This window comes from Epinephelus moara, chromosome 14, assembly GCF_006386435.1.
Source record: "Epinephelus moara isolate mb chromosome 14, YSFRI_EMoa_1.0, whole genome shotgun sequence".
Classification (NCBI taxonomy): Eukaryota; Metazoa; Chordata; class Actinopteri; order Perciformes; family Serranidae; genus Epinephelus; species Epinephelus moara.
In genome coordinates this window covers 24446656-24463330 of record NC_065519.1, presented here as the reverse complement: position 1 = coordinate 24463330, position 16675 = coordinate 24446656, and the positions used below count along the sequence as shown (strand labels likewise).

Here is a 16675-nt window from a genome sequence, read left to right as displayed (position 1 = left end):
ATTTACATCTAAGACCATAGAAAAACAGTCAACCAAGTGCAATGATGTCCTCCAAGATAATATTTGTTTTTCAGTTTCAGTTATATACTGGGGGGACATTTTGGGCATTGGTGGGGGTGGCACATGTCCCCCTCAATGTATATGGTGACTACTGCCCTGTCAGCATGCATAATTAGGCTGCAGTTGTCTGGGTGCGCAAAGGTGAAGTGCGCTTGTCTTGTCATACAAAGTTTGGTGGAGTGTCAACTGGACAATATGGAAATATTTGCATCTTGAAAGCCGGACTACAAATGTGGATAGACAGGGAGAAATACACGCAAGCCTAAGATGTGGTAAGATACGATATTCCATTTCTGTGCAAGCCTGCGTTCGCGAGTAATCCATCCAAGAGTAATGTGTGTGCAAAGCTGTATGAAAGCTCTGGTATACATCATTTTATTGTAACTTTATCAATTTTTTCACTGTGAAAACATTGGGTTACCAACAAGTGCTTGGCCTTGTCGGAAAGCTACAGTTCCGCTGTTTCACGTGATATGCGTGGCTTCTTGCTATGACACGCGGTCGCGTGACTCCAGGTCGTGTGAATTTGGACGCACTATGCGTCGTTCGGGCCCATAGGGTTAAGATGTCACCATGTCTGCGACAACATTTCTTTAATTAACTGACATATAACAAAAGATACGTGAGCTGAATAATGCCCCAACATACTGTAATCTGTATCCTTTACCTGGCTTTGATGCCATTGATGCTGGAATTGGCGACTGAGCTCAGACTGGAAAGACCACTCTCACTGGCTGAGCTGGTAAGCATCGGAGAGGTGTGTGATGGTGAGTCCAGACCCAGGTCCAGCCTCACAGCTGAGTCAGGGCTGTCTGGATCCGGATCTGAACTGCTGAGGCTCACTTTAGCCCTCTTCTTGGCTGCGCTGTTGCGCAATGAGCGCAGGGAGTTCAGCATCTGTGAATAACACACAAATTGGCACATATGAGCGTGGAAAGGAAAATTATAAATGGAGCCAAATTTCAACCCCCCGGACTAGCAGACTGTGTTTCTTTAAAGTCCCTCAGGTGCTGAGGGTGCAAGTTGGAACTTGCAGTGCCCTACATTTTCCAGCAGAGTCTTTCTACAGAAAAAAGCAGACAGTTTGCTGACCTCCTGCATGTCCAGAGGATCATCCTCCTGAGGGTCTCGCCCCACATTGATGCCATCAGGATCCAGATCCCTTTCTAGCTGCTGATTCTGAGGGCTGCCTGGAGCATTGGACCTCTGGCCATTATGGGACTGGACCTGCTCTGCTGTCGGGACAACTGGCGAGATAGATAGAGTTGCCCTGGTGCTGCTCAGAGCCCGGCGGAATGATGAAGTGGAAGAGGAACTCACGAGGGAAGCACGAAGAGGCCGGGGAGAGCATCTGCTAGAGAGCTGGTCTCCTAATCGAGGTAGAACAGGGAGGATAAAAACAGATGATACAAAGAGGCCACAACATTTTTGCAGTCAGCTAACAGCTCACATGTGGGTGTTTTTGCTTAAATACCCTTTACTGTGCCTGCTGTGTCTCTCCAGGGACTCGTGTCTCGCTGGTGAGGGGTGTTCTCTCTCTTGTTTGGCCAAGTGTTGGACATAGAGAGGGAGGAGTCTGCACGACGGCGGGACAGTGTTGGAGTGAGCACGCCTCCTGGGAGAGTAGCCAGTGGGTAGGAGGGCAGTAGGAAGGATCCGGACGTGGTGGGGTTCGAGGGGAGGGAAAACGTGCGCTCAACACTGGGATTCCTTGAGAGCACGCGTCCCTTGGGTGCCACTGTGAGACAGAGTATTCACATGTCATGAAAAACTGAGCAATTAAAAGGTAACAAGGTGGAAATATGGTTCATGACTGGCTGGATGTTAAAAACTGTAAAATGATTTAAGTTCTTTCTTATTCTGATTTGCATCTTTCCATCCAGGGAACTTTACAGGGTGGCACATTTTTGAAAAATACCAGATCCTTCTGAGGTTATGACTCCTTACCAACATCTGGGTCAGAGAAGTTGGTGGTTTTAAAGATGTCGGGGTCCAAGTTGAGGCTTCCACTTCTTCTGAGGCGTGCAGGAGACTCCCTCCTTCTGCAGGATTGTGGTTTCTGAGGCTGTGCAGAACCTAGATGGAAAGAAAATTTTGCACGATACTCAAATAACGTTCATGACAGTAACATCCTCCCTGTAAAATGTGTAATTGAGTTACTGTGCTTAGTTTACTTTAATTTCTTAATCTTACACTACTCATTTATGTTCTGCAATTGAGCTGCATGATAAACACAGCAGTAGCCATAAAAACTGGACATTTACACAGCAACATTATAAAAGATTAAAAAAATTAGCAAAGCACAAAACAGATTTTTATAGGGTTTCGCGAAAGAGACTGCATCCAAAAGCTGTAAACACATCTACTACACTTGTAATCTTCATTGAAGGATTACCACAAGCATGTGTCCAGATTACGTAATTTACAGTAGCAGCACTGGAATGAGTGTAATCCCTGTGTAAGTGGTCAAAATCAAACAGCCAGTGGGTCAAGGAGGTAACATGAAGTCATCAAGTTGAGACTCAAATCATATTTTGGAAAATAACATTTGGCAAAAATAAGTAGGCAACAATGCCTTTCCTCTCATAAAAAATATTGCTCAAAATCTGGCCATTTCCCATCACTGGGCTCCTTTTTTACCGCTTTTGCCAAACTGAGGGGTAGTCAGCAGCTGGCAGGTCATTTTTAACTTGACGGTGGTGACAAGCTGCTAATAAAAAGCACATGTAGGGCTTACTTTTTACGTAAGTGACATTTAGGGATGAATTATGCTCACACAATCAGTCTGATGACTACTTTCTGTAGGACTGCTCATGTCTACAACCTTCCAGCAGGCCAGATTTTCAAAACCAAAACAGTTGGTGAATGTAATGGCCTCTTTCAGCATGTTGTGAGACTGGTATGAAATGTATCTGCCTTGCAACCATGCTCATCTCAGGGCTTTTGGTGACATGTGGCACGGTGACTCCTCTGACTCAGCATGCTAATCCAATTTAAAGCCTCTCTATATTGAGTCCGGCTGAAGTTGACCATGACAACCAGTCAGCTGCACTTGTCACCTCACATGGAATAGATGAAAGTGTAATGCTGAGAGGAGGAAGTATTGGCACTTACTGAAACTGGGTATGTAGGTTTCAGGACTCAGCTTCCTTGACAGGGGAAGAAAATCCTCACTGGCCACCTATTAGCAGGCAGAAAATGATTTCCTTTAATAGCAACAATGGAGGATTTAGTTCAAATAATTGATGTAAAGCAATCCTTAAACAAACAGGAGACTGAGTGTAATTCCATCCACTGGCCTGAACAAAGGGATGCAGCGTATATTTCCAAGCTCAGGCAAGAGACACTGGCATTTGTGTGGATATTCCGCTACTGTAAACAGACTTAGCAGTATGTACACGACATCTCCTGTTCTCATAAAACTTTAACGGCCAACCTGCAACCTATGATCTAAAATAAATCAAGTGGAGACAGAATTATGACAGATTTTTGCACCAGTGCATGCATCCCCGAGAGAGTGAGTGTAGCTGAGGTCAGTCCCGTTGCCTAAAATCTGATCAGCACTCACTGTGGAGCATTTGCTGTGATTGCAATCAACACTAGAGCAGCAAATAAGCCATGTTTTACAAGCATAACCCTGTGATATTACCAATTATGTGTCACGCCCCCTTCAGTTAAGTGTGCTGTGTGGTAATGGGGTTGCTGGGAAACACACACTGCTGTAAACAGAAGGTTTTCCAAATGGAGGCTCTAAGCTGGATAATAGTTCCCAGAACAAAATATGGTCAATTAATACCTCGTGAAACAAAGTCACTCATTAGAAGCAATGGACATTACTGGAATAGAGCTGATAGAGGCTCATGTTTAACAAATAAGTCTAGTCTCTTGCTGATAAAATGTGATAAGGCAGGGATATTCAACTTGCTATTGCAAAATGAAAGGAGACCAGGGGCCAGTTAATATACAAACATCAATATTATTTAGTGTATATAATAAATGAATAGCATGTTTTCAACCTTTTGCCGTTTGCTATCCTTAATCGTCTTTGCTAAGAGTCAACTCCAGTTGCAGCTCTGCACAGGTCGGGTCTAAGCAGGGGTGTTCCTATTACTTGAGGACATTCGGGGCTTTGACTAGACCTCCGTTGGGGCCTCCTAAGGATCCTCCCCTGGCACTTTTTTCAATAAACAAGCTCTATTTTTATCTCTTTGTATTCCCTCTGGCACCTTATTTATATCCAAACTACAAAAATATTCCCATTGTGAATTAATTTATTTTCATTGTGTATTAGGCAATGGTCTTGGAGCCACCAGGCATCCTATAGCTGGCCAGATTTCGCCCCCGGACCGTAAGTTGGGCATCACTGTGATAAGTTATATATTCAGCATTACAAACTTTAACCTAACAAAGTGGCAAGTTAAACCTGATCATCACACGGCTTATTCTCAAGACAGTGGATGCTCATCTTTGCAGCGACAGTGTCATTGTGCAGGGAAATGAGTCACCTACTGAATTTCTTCCAGGAATAGTATCAGGGATCCTGCAGTGCTCTGAGATTTTACCTATCTATTCCTCTCTCTGTTTATAACAAATTGAGAGCCTTATATTCACAAAACAATTCAGCCTATTGTTAACCTGCCAATAGATACAAAATCAATTCTAATGATGCAAAGAGAAAGATGCAAAGAAGAAAGAAAACATCTAATGAAGCATCAATCATTACAAGCTGTCTTAACAATATGCAATCATTCACACAAACAGGTTGATTGTAGATGACACTGCACACCTCTGTGTAATAACATATATAATATATAACTATCCCTCTCTGCTGCACTCCATCCATACTGCATCTTGACTATATTTAGGTTTTTTCGCCCCCAAACTCTCTGACGAAAGTCAGAGATTTATTTTTGGACGGCTGCCTTTGGGTGTGACTAAGCTTGTTCACACAACAAGTGTGCAATTTTGACAGTAAACAAATTGTCAACACCCCAGATTTTTGAAGATTAATTACCAAGGTTTAACTTTATCAATCCTCTGTGAACTAAGCAAGACTAAAGGGAGGAAGAAAAGGCAAGCACACAAAAATAACCCTCCTTTCAAAAAACCCCTCCTCTTTTTCAATGATTGCACTTGCTGGCTGATTGGGAGCAATTCAACACAAATGCTTGACCACTGAGATGGTCTGTAATTTCAAAGTCAATATGAAAAGCACTCTGGTGCTCCTAAACCCTCTGTACAGGCAGTTAAATGATGATTAAGCTCTATTTGCTTTGGATTTCAGAGTATTTTTAGAGGGAAAAAAGTGAACACAGCTTGTTGATTCAATAGCTGCTTCATTAATGCCAATCAGTTTTACCTAGAGGGACAATATTTCCATTATTTCCCTGGGTAAACTAACCTAGAATATAGCAGAATATCCCTTTAAGCTGTGAGTCTTAGTTCAACAGAGAATCTGAGGGTTAATAAAACATATGCTAAATCCGGGAACATTCCCAGATGGCTTAATTATCACAAGAGATAAGTGAGAATATGGCAAGTCGGCGGTGATGATTGGCCTCACCTTTTCAGAGCACTTTCCATTCGGGGTACTGCATTGCTGATCATTCTCGGTAGATGAGAAGCTTGACATCTCCCAGGGTAGTTTGTTCTTCCCTTTACCCGCGCTGACAATCCTCCTTTGAAGTGGGAGGTCATCAGTGAGGGAGCCCAGGCTGCCATAGCCATAGAGTCGGTCGCAGTCTGGTTCAGTTCTGTGGCTCCTGGCACTGCTTACCCGCCCTCCGTTCATCACCCAGTCCAGATCAGCTCCAGAACCATACTGCATTGAGCTCCGATGTCCTGGTTTGGGGACCACCAAGCCATACTCCACTATCCCCTCTGAGGAGAGTTTGGGAAGGACGTGCCTTGCTCGTCTTGCCTGTACAGCTGCCATAAGACCCTCTGCGTCCTCATTGAGTTCAACCATATCCACAGCTTTCATTAGAGGCTGCTTTTTCCCTGTGTCAAGGCAATAGTCCAAAACAGCAAACAGCTCAAGGGCGGCGTGGCGGACCTTCCTTTTGCTGTCTGCCAGGTATGGTGCGACGTCAAAACAAAGCTTGGGGATGTTGAAATCTTTTCTAGGATGAGTGAGCATAGCTGCCATGATGATGTTAAGGACATCTTCCCGAACCCTTGAATTCTTGTGTTTCAAGTTGCCGATGACAAGATCCAACACTTGTTGCGGTGCAACAGTTTTCATCAGCTGTCGAAACACATTCATGTATTCATTTTTGGTGACGGTGCGAGTGTCCCCCAGGACCTTCAGAGCCACTAAGACTATCTGTTTGAAATATCTATCCACACCTGTATCTAGCTTCTGAATGAGTAAGTTTAAAACTTGCAACGTGCCATACAACACTTTAAAATTACTGTCATCCAGAAGTCGAGGGAGAAAACGGATGAACTCCTCAATACTGCCAGACGGGACTGATTGCATGTCCACTTCTGAGAGGATGTGTTTGAGATCTTCCACCCCATTGGTGCGATTCTGGTAATTCTTCAGGTCCAGGAGCAGCTCGTGTAACTCCTGGGAGATCAATCCTGGTATCATTATTGGTGGTCTTGTGGTTGTGGTCAGATTTGAGAATTTAAAGAGGCGAACACAATCCTGTGAGGACAATAATATTCCTCCTCTTTACTTGGTGCTGTCATCCTGAGTGGTTGGTGATGGGAAACCACTCTCCTGATTGTCAAGCTGTGAAGCCAGAGCAGAAAATTAACAGTGGACACATGACTGAATCAATTTCCATTTGCTTAGAGTTAAATAATAATGCGTTTAAACATGTCACACAGGCATGTAACTGCCTGGGAGTGTCTTGTTGCTACTTAACACTATGATCGATCATGAACTACGGTAGATTAGCGCAAATGGACACAACCACTTGTGGCTGTCAAGCACGATAGTTATCAGCAGAAAGGTTTAGATAACCTTAGCTACTGTGTATTAACGTTACATTACTCCCCGCTGTTGTAACATTATTTAATATGTGTGTCGGTCGAAGACTCAGCCAGTTATACGATACTAATGCCTTCAATGGGTTTACAATCAATCCCTGACTACACCGTTACCGTTAAGCAGCCTACATGAGTTAGCTAACGTTACACAGAACCCGAGCTAACTGTTAACTGCACTCAAACGGTGCTAAGCTAACTCGCTGCTCCGGTAATTCTGTTAGTGGTTAGTGCTGGCTGACTGGGCTAGCAAAGTTAGGAAAACAGCAAGAAAACAGACCTCGCATTCTCCCCCGGTCCTCTTCCTTGACGCGCGGCGAGACTATCTAACGTTACGTCGTCCAAATGTCCGTGTCATGGTGCGGCAGCTACGGTTCTCCTAAGTGCAGACATTTTCCGTGGTTGTTTCAGCTGGTGCCTGGAGTGTTGAATGTTTGAAAGCTACAGAGGTATTCACACAGAGAGGAGCCCACACATACACATACACACACTGAGGCAGCAAAATGGCGAATACATGTCGCAAACTGAGCGCTTCCATGGTGACGCGAGTCGAGGCTCCTCCAGGCGGTATCATCACCACAGAGCTACAGCACGGAGACTGGGATGGAAACTAAAATAAACACAGCCAAAAATAACAATAGAAAAATAAGATTAACTATAAGATAGTGATAGATAAGATAGTGTTAATATATTTAAAGCTGCATAGTTGTGCAGGAATAAAACATATTGATATTCCCATAAAAAATGTAGCTTATTGACTTTTTGTTTTGTTACATGTGCTACTCAGATTTAAATGAGTCTACATTTTCCCAAATATATTTTTGAATATAGTATATTTTATTTGCCACATCCACGATTGTATTAACAGAAAATCAAAAATAGAACTTAAAAGAATGGTTTTCCAAATGCCATAAACCACAAATGAGGTTCGCATAATAATAAAATAGTTATTAATGCAAAAAGAAAAAAGAAAGAATGGAAAAGGTTTAAACAACGACGAACGATGAAAATAGCATATTTACTCATACACTGTAATTACAACACTATTTGTATATGCTTAGTCTAAATGTAGTTAACTTTATATGCAATATTTTATTTATATTTCAGGGAAAATTATCATTCTTTTTACTCCTTCGCAGTTTTTGACAGCTATAACAGACTCACATATAATAACACTTTCAGTGATGGAAAGTGTCTAAATACATTAACTCGAGCACTGCAGTTAAGTAGCCTACAATTTTGAGGTACTTTTACTTTACTTGAATATTTCCATTTTATGCTACTTGTGTATGCACTTCTACCCCACTACATTTCAGAAGTTAACATTGTACTTTTTTTCCTTTACTTTATTTATCCAAAAACTTTAGTTACTAGTTACTCAGTTTATTTATATTTTGTATCAATAATCTAAATTTGCAAATAGGTTACATTATATTCTTATAGGTTTAAACCACCCAGCAACAGCACATAGAGCAATTTTAATTAGCACTACCATTACCAGATGTAACATTAAAGTGATAGACACATTAATGCATCAATAATTAGAATGAAATAACATATAGGATTGTGAATGGGCCACCCTGCATTATGAGTACTTTTAGTTTTGGTAATGTGAGTATATTTTGATGCTTATACTTTTGTACTTTTACTAAAATGCAGGGGCCTTACTTGTAACCAAGTATTTCTACACTGTAGTATATCTTTATTGTCCATTACATTTACATGAAATGTCTTTGGCATCTGGCATATAAAATACAGCATGAAACATAAAGCACAATAAATAATGAACATAAGTAAGTACATCAACTTTAGCTAAGTGTAGTTAAGCTTACTTTACTTTACTTTTCTTTACTTCGGCCATTTCCTAACTTATAGGCCTACACAAATAAGTAAAATAATAATAATAAACAATAATATGTCATCACCTTTTGAGCAGTGACAAACCAAAGCAAGTTTATGTTTACTAAAATGTTGAAGGCTGAAGCCTTAGCCTATTACAACTGTCCTAAATAATTATTATTATTTTTTTTAATTTTTATTTTATTCTATTCAATTCTATTTTATTTTATTTTATTTTTATCTTATATTAGATTAGATTATTATTAATTATATTATCCAATTTCATGTGTATATCTACCTACCTATCTATCTATCTATCTATCTATCTATCTATCTATCTACATATGCTGAAAATGTAATAAAAAATATATATATTTACATCATATATAGGCCTAGCCAAAAATCCAAAACAAAAATACTGAATTTAAGATGTCAATGGGGAACTTTTGATACTATTAAATTAATATTTTTAAGAATATATGTATTTTTTTATTTTAAGAATTCCTCTTAAAAACACTAGTAAAGTTGGCTATTGTTGTAACATATTTTCTTGGCTTATCGCTCGATGACATGAATGTAACTTTTCCTTAGAAATAGCTGTGAACGTGCTTTTATTTTGAAGCCACCGGAAGTGGGTGTGCTGCTCTGATAGCTGGTTATTATAAGAGCTCATCTGTAGCTTTGTGGCTAGGTTGGCAGTAGGTTGTTTTCTTGGTAGCCACCCGGGGTTCCCACTCGTCGCCGCTGAACTCCGCCACTGCAAAATCGCTCATCACAGGGGCACAACAGACGGACTATAGGTTACAGGTTTGTTTTCCTCAATTCGACGACACACAAATGTTATCTGACAGCTAGCTATAACGTCACGTTTTGTATCTGTCAGCCATGTTACTGTATATCAATCAATGATGCAGCTAGCCACAGTAACCGTGTTTATTTTTAGCAGCTAACCTGCGCCGACTGCAGTGCAATGAAACGGATATAGGCGCTGTGTATTTGCTGGAGGCGAACAGTGTTGACGATACGATGGTGACATGGGTGTCGGTGTCAACGTAAATATGATATCCGGGCAAATTTGTTTCTGAAAAACCCAGGCTGTTGTTGGGGTTTGCAGTTTGTTAGCTAGCGCACTAGCGGTCTGCTGCTGTAAAGCTAAGAGGCAACGTTAACGTTAGCTAGCGAGTTTTGATCTGGCCATGTCCTCCGTTCAGAAATCAAGCCAAGGCCCCAGTCAACTAAACTAACAGTTACCGTTATTGTGACTGGATGTCAGAGCTGTTTGCTTGAGGTTAGCCCAAAAAATGTTATATATACTGGTAAATATGGTTGGTTAACTTCAAGTAGCGTTAGCACTGGATTAAGAAGATCATGCTTCTTTAGCTTGCCTCACAGTAGATGACAGAGCGGGTCGGAATAACCACTGTATTACTACATAACATCCCTGAAGGCATCATACTACCATGGCATGTTTCCTTAACGCGTGCTGTGATTACGTCACGTTGCACAGGCCTGGGTTTTTGTTGACTTCTCAGGTTTGTAGTCACAGGGACAAGACAACAAATGGTTAATTTACAGCATTTACAGTATTTCAATGGGCTATTGGTCACATGTCAGTTATTCAGAAAATTTCACTGCATCAGTATTCTTTATGAAATATCAACAGTGCACTGATTTGTGTATCCCTGCTCTCAGATGGACCAGCAGGACCAGTCCTATATGTTTGCCAGTCTGAAACGGCCTCACTCAGAGCAGCTGCTGCAAGGCCTCCAGCTCTTGCGGCAGGATCACGAACTATGTGACATTGTCCTGCGCGTGGGTGATGCCAAGATCCATGCCCACAAAGTAGTGCTGGCCAGCATCAGCCCTTACTTCAAGGCCATGTTCACGGGTAACCTGTCGGAAAAGGAGACCTCTGAGGTGGAATTCCAGTGCATCGATGAGACAGCCTTGCAGGTATGCTTGGAGCCAGCAGACACCTTATTAACGACACTGATTAACTCCTGTACCATAGTTACTGTTTATGTGATGCTTTTACTCTTTCTCTTCCAGGCCATCGTTGAGTATGCCTACACTGGCACGGTGTTTATCTCCCAGGAAACAGTGGAATCTCTGCTACCGGCTGCTGACTTACTCCAGGTTAAGCTAGTACTTAAGGAGTGCTGCTCCTTTTTAGAGAGCCAGCTGGATGCTGGGAACTGTATAGGCATCTCCCGCTTTGCAGAGACTTACGGCTGTCATGATCTGTGCCTGGCCGCAACTAAGTTCATCTGTGAGAACTTTGAGGAGGTTTGTCAGACGGAGGAGTTTTTTGAACTGACGAGGGCCGAGCTGGATGAAATTGTGTCCAACGACTGCCTTAAGGTGGTCACAGAGGAGACTGTATTTTACGCCCTGGAGTCATGGATCAAATACGATGTAACTGAGAGACAGCAGCATCTGGCTCAGCTGCTGCACTGTGTTCGCCTTCCACTCCTCAGCGTCAAATTTCTCACTCGCCTATATGAAGCCAACCACCTTATACGAGATGACCACGCGTGTAAGCATCTGCTCAACGAGGCCCTCAAATATCATTTTATGCCTGAACACCGGCTCTCCTATCAGACTGTGTTGTCGGCACGACCCAGGTGTGCCCCAAAGGTGCTGCTTGCAGTAGGAGGCAAGGCTGGACTGTTTGCAACATTAGAAAGGTAATAATAATAATGTCTAGACAATATTTCAAATTCTGTATCGTCTGTATCTTCTTTATGTTCTGTGTTTTTTTTTAAAAAAAAAGACAGACTAATCTGACAGTTTATGTCTTCCTCTTGCAGCATAGAAATGTATTTCCCTCGGACAGATTCGTGGATAGGACTCGCACCTCTCAGCGTACCCCGATATGAATTTGGAGTGGCAGTGCTCGACCACAAGGTCTATGTGGTAGGAGGCATCGCCACACACATGAGACAGGGCATCAGCTATCGGAGGCACGAGAGCACAGTGGAGAGCTGGGACCCTGAAACCAACACCTGGTCTTCGGTGGAGCGCATGGCTGAGTGCCGCAGCACGCTCGGGGTGGTGGTCCTGGCTGGCGAGCTGTATGCCCTCGGAGGCTACGATGGCCAGTATTACCTCCAGTCGGTGGAGAAATACGTCCCCAAGTTGAAGGAGTGGCAGCCAGTGGCACCCATGACCAAGTCCCGCAGCTGCTTTGCCACCGCTGTGCTGGATGGCATGGTGTATGCTATCGGAGGCTATGGCCCGGCCCATATGAACAGGTAATACCACTGATAGTAGATATGATTTTGTTTTACCTTTTATACTGTGTGTTATGGGCTGTTAAACATTATGTATGGGAAATATTGAGGAACTTGTGTCCTAGTTTATCTCATCAACTTGTGAATTTGTATAAAATTGCCAAAACTAAAGGATTTGAACTCAGATACTAAATCATTCATTCTGTAGTTGCTCAGTTCTATGTATGATATGGTTCACCTTTCCCTTCATCTTTAACCTCTTTCATTAAAGTTTCTGTATAATGTAAAGACTGCACATAGGATCAAAACACACAACTAACCTTTCTTTGCTCCTACAGATGACATTTAACATCAGTAATGTAAGGTTGCGGCGCTCTACCACACCTTTTTTATAAAATAGTCTTTGATGTCAGTGAAAAGCTCGCAGCTCTTTCAGACCTCCTAACCTGGCCTTCTCTCAAGGTCTTGTTAGTCATTTAATAGAACTGGTAATCAAGTGAAGGATGTCAAGTGTTGCTGAGAAAATGGCCAGGGCCCTGTGAATGAGTGAAGAGGAATCATAACAGAAGGGGTTGCTGAAGTTTCTGAGAGTGGTTGCCTAACTGTGTGCTGCTGGTTAGACCTCTGTTGTTGCTGTGGATCTCTAGAGAGCAGCGTCTCTGTTTCTCGTTTCCTTGACTCCTGAAACCCCTCAGGAGAATGTGTTTGGACAGAGAATCTTTGGGGACTTTTTTTCCCTCTCCCCAGTGGCTTATATGTCCTCGCATGCTGCAAAACAATCCCTGATTGCTAATGTTCCAGTTGCTGTTAGGGGGTTCGTTTGACTCTGGTCAGATTAGGTAATTCACCTCTGTTATTGGTCACACCGTCACTAGTTTCACTGCATGTGTGTGTGTTTGTGATCAGACCACATGAACTGTTGTTCTCTTTGTAGTTAAATAAAAACTAAATTTAAATATGACTAAATATCAGTCCGATAAAAGGTACAACTCTGTCTAACTTAAATTTACATGTGAAGTAGGTTCCCCGCTCCTGAAATGCAGCTTTTGAAAGAGTACATAGGTGTTTTTGCATGTTGTGGACAAGATAAGAGAGATAAGATCCTTCATTCGTCCCGCAGTGGGGAAATTTGCAACATTACAGCAGCAAAGGGATAGTGCAAACAGGAAGCATCAGTAGAAAAAAGCAATATATAAGTACATAAAATAAGTAAACTAAAAAAGCAAAGCAATATAATAAACAAACAGTACAAAAACACAAAGCAGTGTAATATAATTATATAGTAACTACAAATTGCATATCCTTAACAATACGTCAGACAGTTTTTCAAACCATACCACATGATTTTAGATTTCCCAGATATATCTGTATGGCATAAAAATAGAATTTCTTGAAATTGCTAAATCAGGACAGCATTCAGCTGGGCTGGAAGGTCGCCTCAATTTGAATTTGGATTATTAAAACCATGGTGTGTTTCGTTAAAGGTCCAGTGTTTAGGATTTAGGGGGGATATATTGTTTGAAATGGAATACAGAATTCATAAATATGGTTTAATTAGTTTAAAGATACCTGAAACTAGGTCTGGGTAATATGGCTAAAATGTTATCCTGATTTAAAAACAAAAACAAACAACAACAACAAAAAACACAATTCATATCAGTTGGTATCGATAATTATCTAATAAGAGGTCAAAATTATCATTTCTTTCAAGTTTAAAGGCTAATTTTTGCTCCTGAGTGAAAGTTTAAGATACTAGACATGACACACACTTGCCAAACAGCAGAACATTTCACAAATCTGAGGTAGATTCACAACAATTCTTATGGAAATACCGTAAATAAATAAGACAATAGAATGACAAAGAAATCGTAATTATTGTCAGGAGCATGTTCAACTCTTTGTGCAGACGAAACATTTTGTAAGTGTATTAGCCGACAGTGTAAACAGAATAAATAGGCAAAACAAAGATCTCAACTGTTATTAGTATTTTCTGTACAAGTTTTACACCAAAACAATAAAAAAAAAAGACAGACTTTGATGATGTTGTGGAGTAATGTGGGTTTAGTTATTGCTGATGAAAACTCATCTGACGTGACTGAGGCATAAATCCTGTTTACGGACGAGAAAATGAATTAAAGGTTTATTCATGTTACTTTTAGTCACATTGTGTCATATTATTCTAGTGAAAAAAAACAATTAGTCGGTCAAGTTAACTTGCTAACTCAGCAGTAGCATTAGAGTCGACCCATACAGCTACTGCAGCTAACATTATGTGGTGAATTCAGTCGTGGGATAGCGCTGCACTGTCATCCATCATCTAAAACAGTCATACCAAAAAATAACTTTATGTACATGTTGAACATAGTAACGATATAATGTCACTGGACGCGTTACTGACCGGTCTCTTCTTCTTTTGCTGCTGCTTCTGCTGCTCTTTCTTCTTCTGGTTAACAGCGGGTGGAAACTGGCATTTAAGGTGCATTACTGACCTCTCTATGGGCATATGGGTGGTTTAATTATATGAAGAATTTATCAGACATTTGTTATATCGCTATCAAGCAAAAATATATTAAGGTAATTATTATTTTGTTTAATGCCCAGCCTCACCTGAAACTAAGAATCATTGTGTTTTTGTTAACTTAGAATGAGCCGATTATATCTACATATGGAGCAGGTCCTCTTCCACGGAGTCCGCCATGTTATTCTACAGTAGCCCAGAATGGACAAACAAAACACTGGCTCTAGATAGGGCCATTTGCGTTGTCACAACAGCCACCACAGGTCTTCTTCACACTTGGCACATGGGTTTCATTTTGTTGCAATGTGCAACCTCACCACTAGATGCCACTAAATCCTACATACTAGACATTTAATGTGCTGCATCTTCTCCACACAGCGTGGAGCGGTACGACCCCAGCAAGGATGCCTGGGAAATGGTAGCCCCCATGGCAGACAAGAGGATCAACTTCGGAGTCGGCGTCATGCTTGGCTTCATATTTGTGGTGGGCGGGCACAACGGAGTGTCGCATCTGTCTAGCATTGAGAGGTATGATCCACATCAGAACCAGTGGACAGCCTGTCGGCCAATGAATGAACCACGCACTGGTAAGTTTACATCATACAAACCCTACATATGTGTATTTGTACATGCTGGTGACCCCTAGTGGTACTACAAAATGGTGAGAAATGTATGTAATTAGCTGCATATGACTGTGACATCATCTTACAGGTGTCGGCTCTGCTATTGTGGACAACTACCTCTATGTGGTGGGAGGTCACTCCGGGTCATCCTACCTGAACACTGTCCAGCGCTATGACCCCATCTCAGACAGCTGGTTGGACTCGAGCGGCATGATGTATTGCCGTTGCAACTTTGGTCTGACAGCCCTTTGACCCATGGCCCAGCCGACTAGGACCCAATAAGAGAACTTAGACACAAAGACGTTTCTTTTTTGTTGTCTCCTCCTCCTCCTTCCCCACATTCATCCTCCAGGTGCAGAGGAGAGCGCTGCACACCGACGTAAACACCAGAGGAGCGAGAGCCTGCTGGGTGGATGGATGTGCCGGGGTAGCTGGCTGGCTAGAGGGGGGACCGCAGACGTGGCTGCAGAGATGAGAAAGAGCTGCGAAGTTGTAAGGGAACAGAGAGGAAGATGATCGGACGGCTGCTGTCACGGGCACGAGGAGACGACCGCTCTACTGCTGCTGGACCACAATGAGGACTCTGAGCCATTTCCCAGAGGATTGTGGGAGAAAACTTGTCACTTTTTGTTTCGAAATTCTGTTATGTTAGCAGACATTTTTTTGTTTTCCTTCATGCCATTAATTGTTTTCAACACTTAAATCTTTTTTTTTTAATTAATTTCCCTGCTGCAACTGGAACCATGTGTTCAGATTTTGTAGAACACCGCAGTTTGCTGGTGTATTTGTATGAATATGTGGTTGTTGGCCATGTGGTGTGTATGTCCGTGTGTATGCTCGAGGGGTACATGCATGTCAGGTAGGATTGTTTGTTTTGTTACGTGTCCGGGTGCAGAGCCGATACTCGGGCTCAGCGACACAGGAGTTCTGCATCAAAATCAGTGCTTCACAAAAAAGAGAAGAGTTGGAATCTTTCTATTTTCAAAAAGGGCTGCCTTTTTCTCTCCTGTAAATAGTCTAAATAAAATATATAGATATGAATATATCCTCTAGTGCATTTGCCTGTAAATGTTTTTCTGCACTGGGTCACTAGTGTGCGTGCGGATGTGTGCGCAGTTTGATTCCAAGGGTCGGTGTGTTTGATTCCAAGGGTCGGTGTAGAGGTGAGTGACAGACTCTCCTGAGAGCGTTTGTCGCCACTTTCTGCTTCATCCTCGGAGCCATTTAAAAAAACAACAACCATGTTTTAGCTTCTGTTACATCTTCCTAAGGTCAGGTCATGCACTTGCTAGTCTTCACAATAGTTGAAATCGACCTTGGCCCTCTTTTCACCCTTTGGTCTGTACACAATACCAACTGGTGCTATATTTAGGATTCAGGATTCAGCTGTTTGTCTGTGTTGCCTC

The 16675-nt window shown here is 42.0% G+C and overlaps 2 protein-coding genes across 3 annotated transcripts in view; one reads left to right on the top strand and one right to left on the bottom strand.

Annotated features, from left to right (window-relative positions):
• LOC126401379 (TOG array regulator of axonemal microtubules protein 1) overlaps window positions 1-7601 on the bottom strand; it is a 14450-nt gene extending 6849 nt beyond the window's left edge. Inside the window, exons 1-7 of one of the 2 annotated variants that reach the window (XM_050062601.1) lie at window positions 7337-7601; window positions 5624-6799; window positions 3175-3241; window positions 2008-2136; window positions 1535-1798; window positions 1153-1430; window positions 728-957 (exon numbers count right to left, since the gene is read on the bottom strand). In XM_050062601.1, coding sequence (XP_049918558.1) covers window positions 728-957; window positions 1153-1430; window positions 1535-1798; window positions 2008-2136; window positions 3175-3241; window positions 5624-6655 — 2000 coding nt within the window. In that variant the 5' untranslated portion in view covers window positions 6656-6799; window positions 7337-7601. The remainder of the gene's footprint in view (window positions 1-727; window positions 958-1152; window positions 1431-1534; window positions 1799-2007; window positions 2137-3174; window positions 3242-5623; window positions 6800-7336) is intronic. The other variant, XM_050062600.1, reaches the window with a different exon arrangement.
• A 1943-nt stretch (window positions 7602-9544) lies between these two features.
• On the top strand, window positions 9545-16400 carry LOC126401098 (kelch-like protein 28). Its single transcript, XM_050062183.1, has 6 exons — window positions 9545-9702; window positions 10588-10848; window positions 10945-11582; window positions 11706-12149; window positions 15025-15233; window positions 15358-16400. Exons 2-6 carry the CDS (start codon window positions 10588-10590, stop codon window positions 15519-15521), a joined length of 1716 nt encoding a protein of 571 aa, XP_049918140.1. The 5' UTR covers window positions 9545-9702; the 3' UTR covers window positions 15522-16400.
• The last annotated feature ends 275 nt before the right edge of the window (window positions 16401-16675 follow it).

Bases quoted from the DNA above. Each gene is read 5' to 3' on its own strand.
- LOC126401098 (XM_050062183.1), top strand. From the start codon at position 10,588: ATGGACCAGCAGGACCAGTCCTATATGTTTGCCAGTCTGAAACGGCCT. The intron at 11,583-11,705 runs GTAATAATAATA...TTCCTCTTGCAG, and splicing joins CTGTTTGCAACATTAGAAAG to CATAGAAATGTATTTCCCTC. The intron at 12,150-15,024 runs GTAATACCACTG...TTCTCCACACAG, and splicing joins GGCCCGGCCCATATGAACAG to CGTGGAGCGGTACGACCCCA.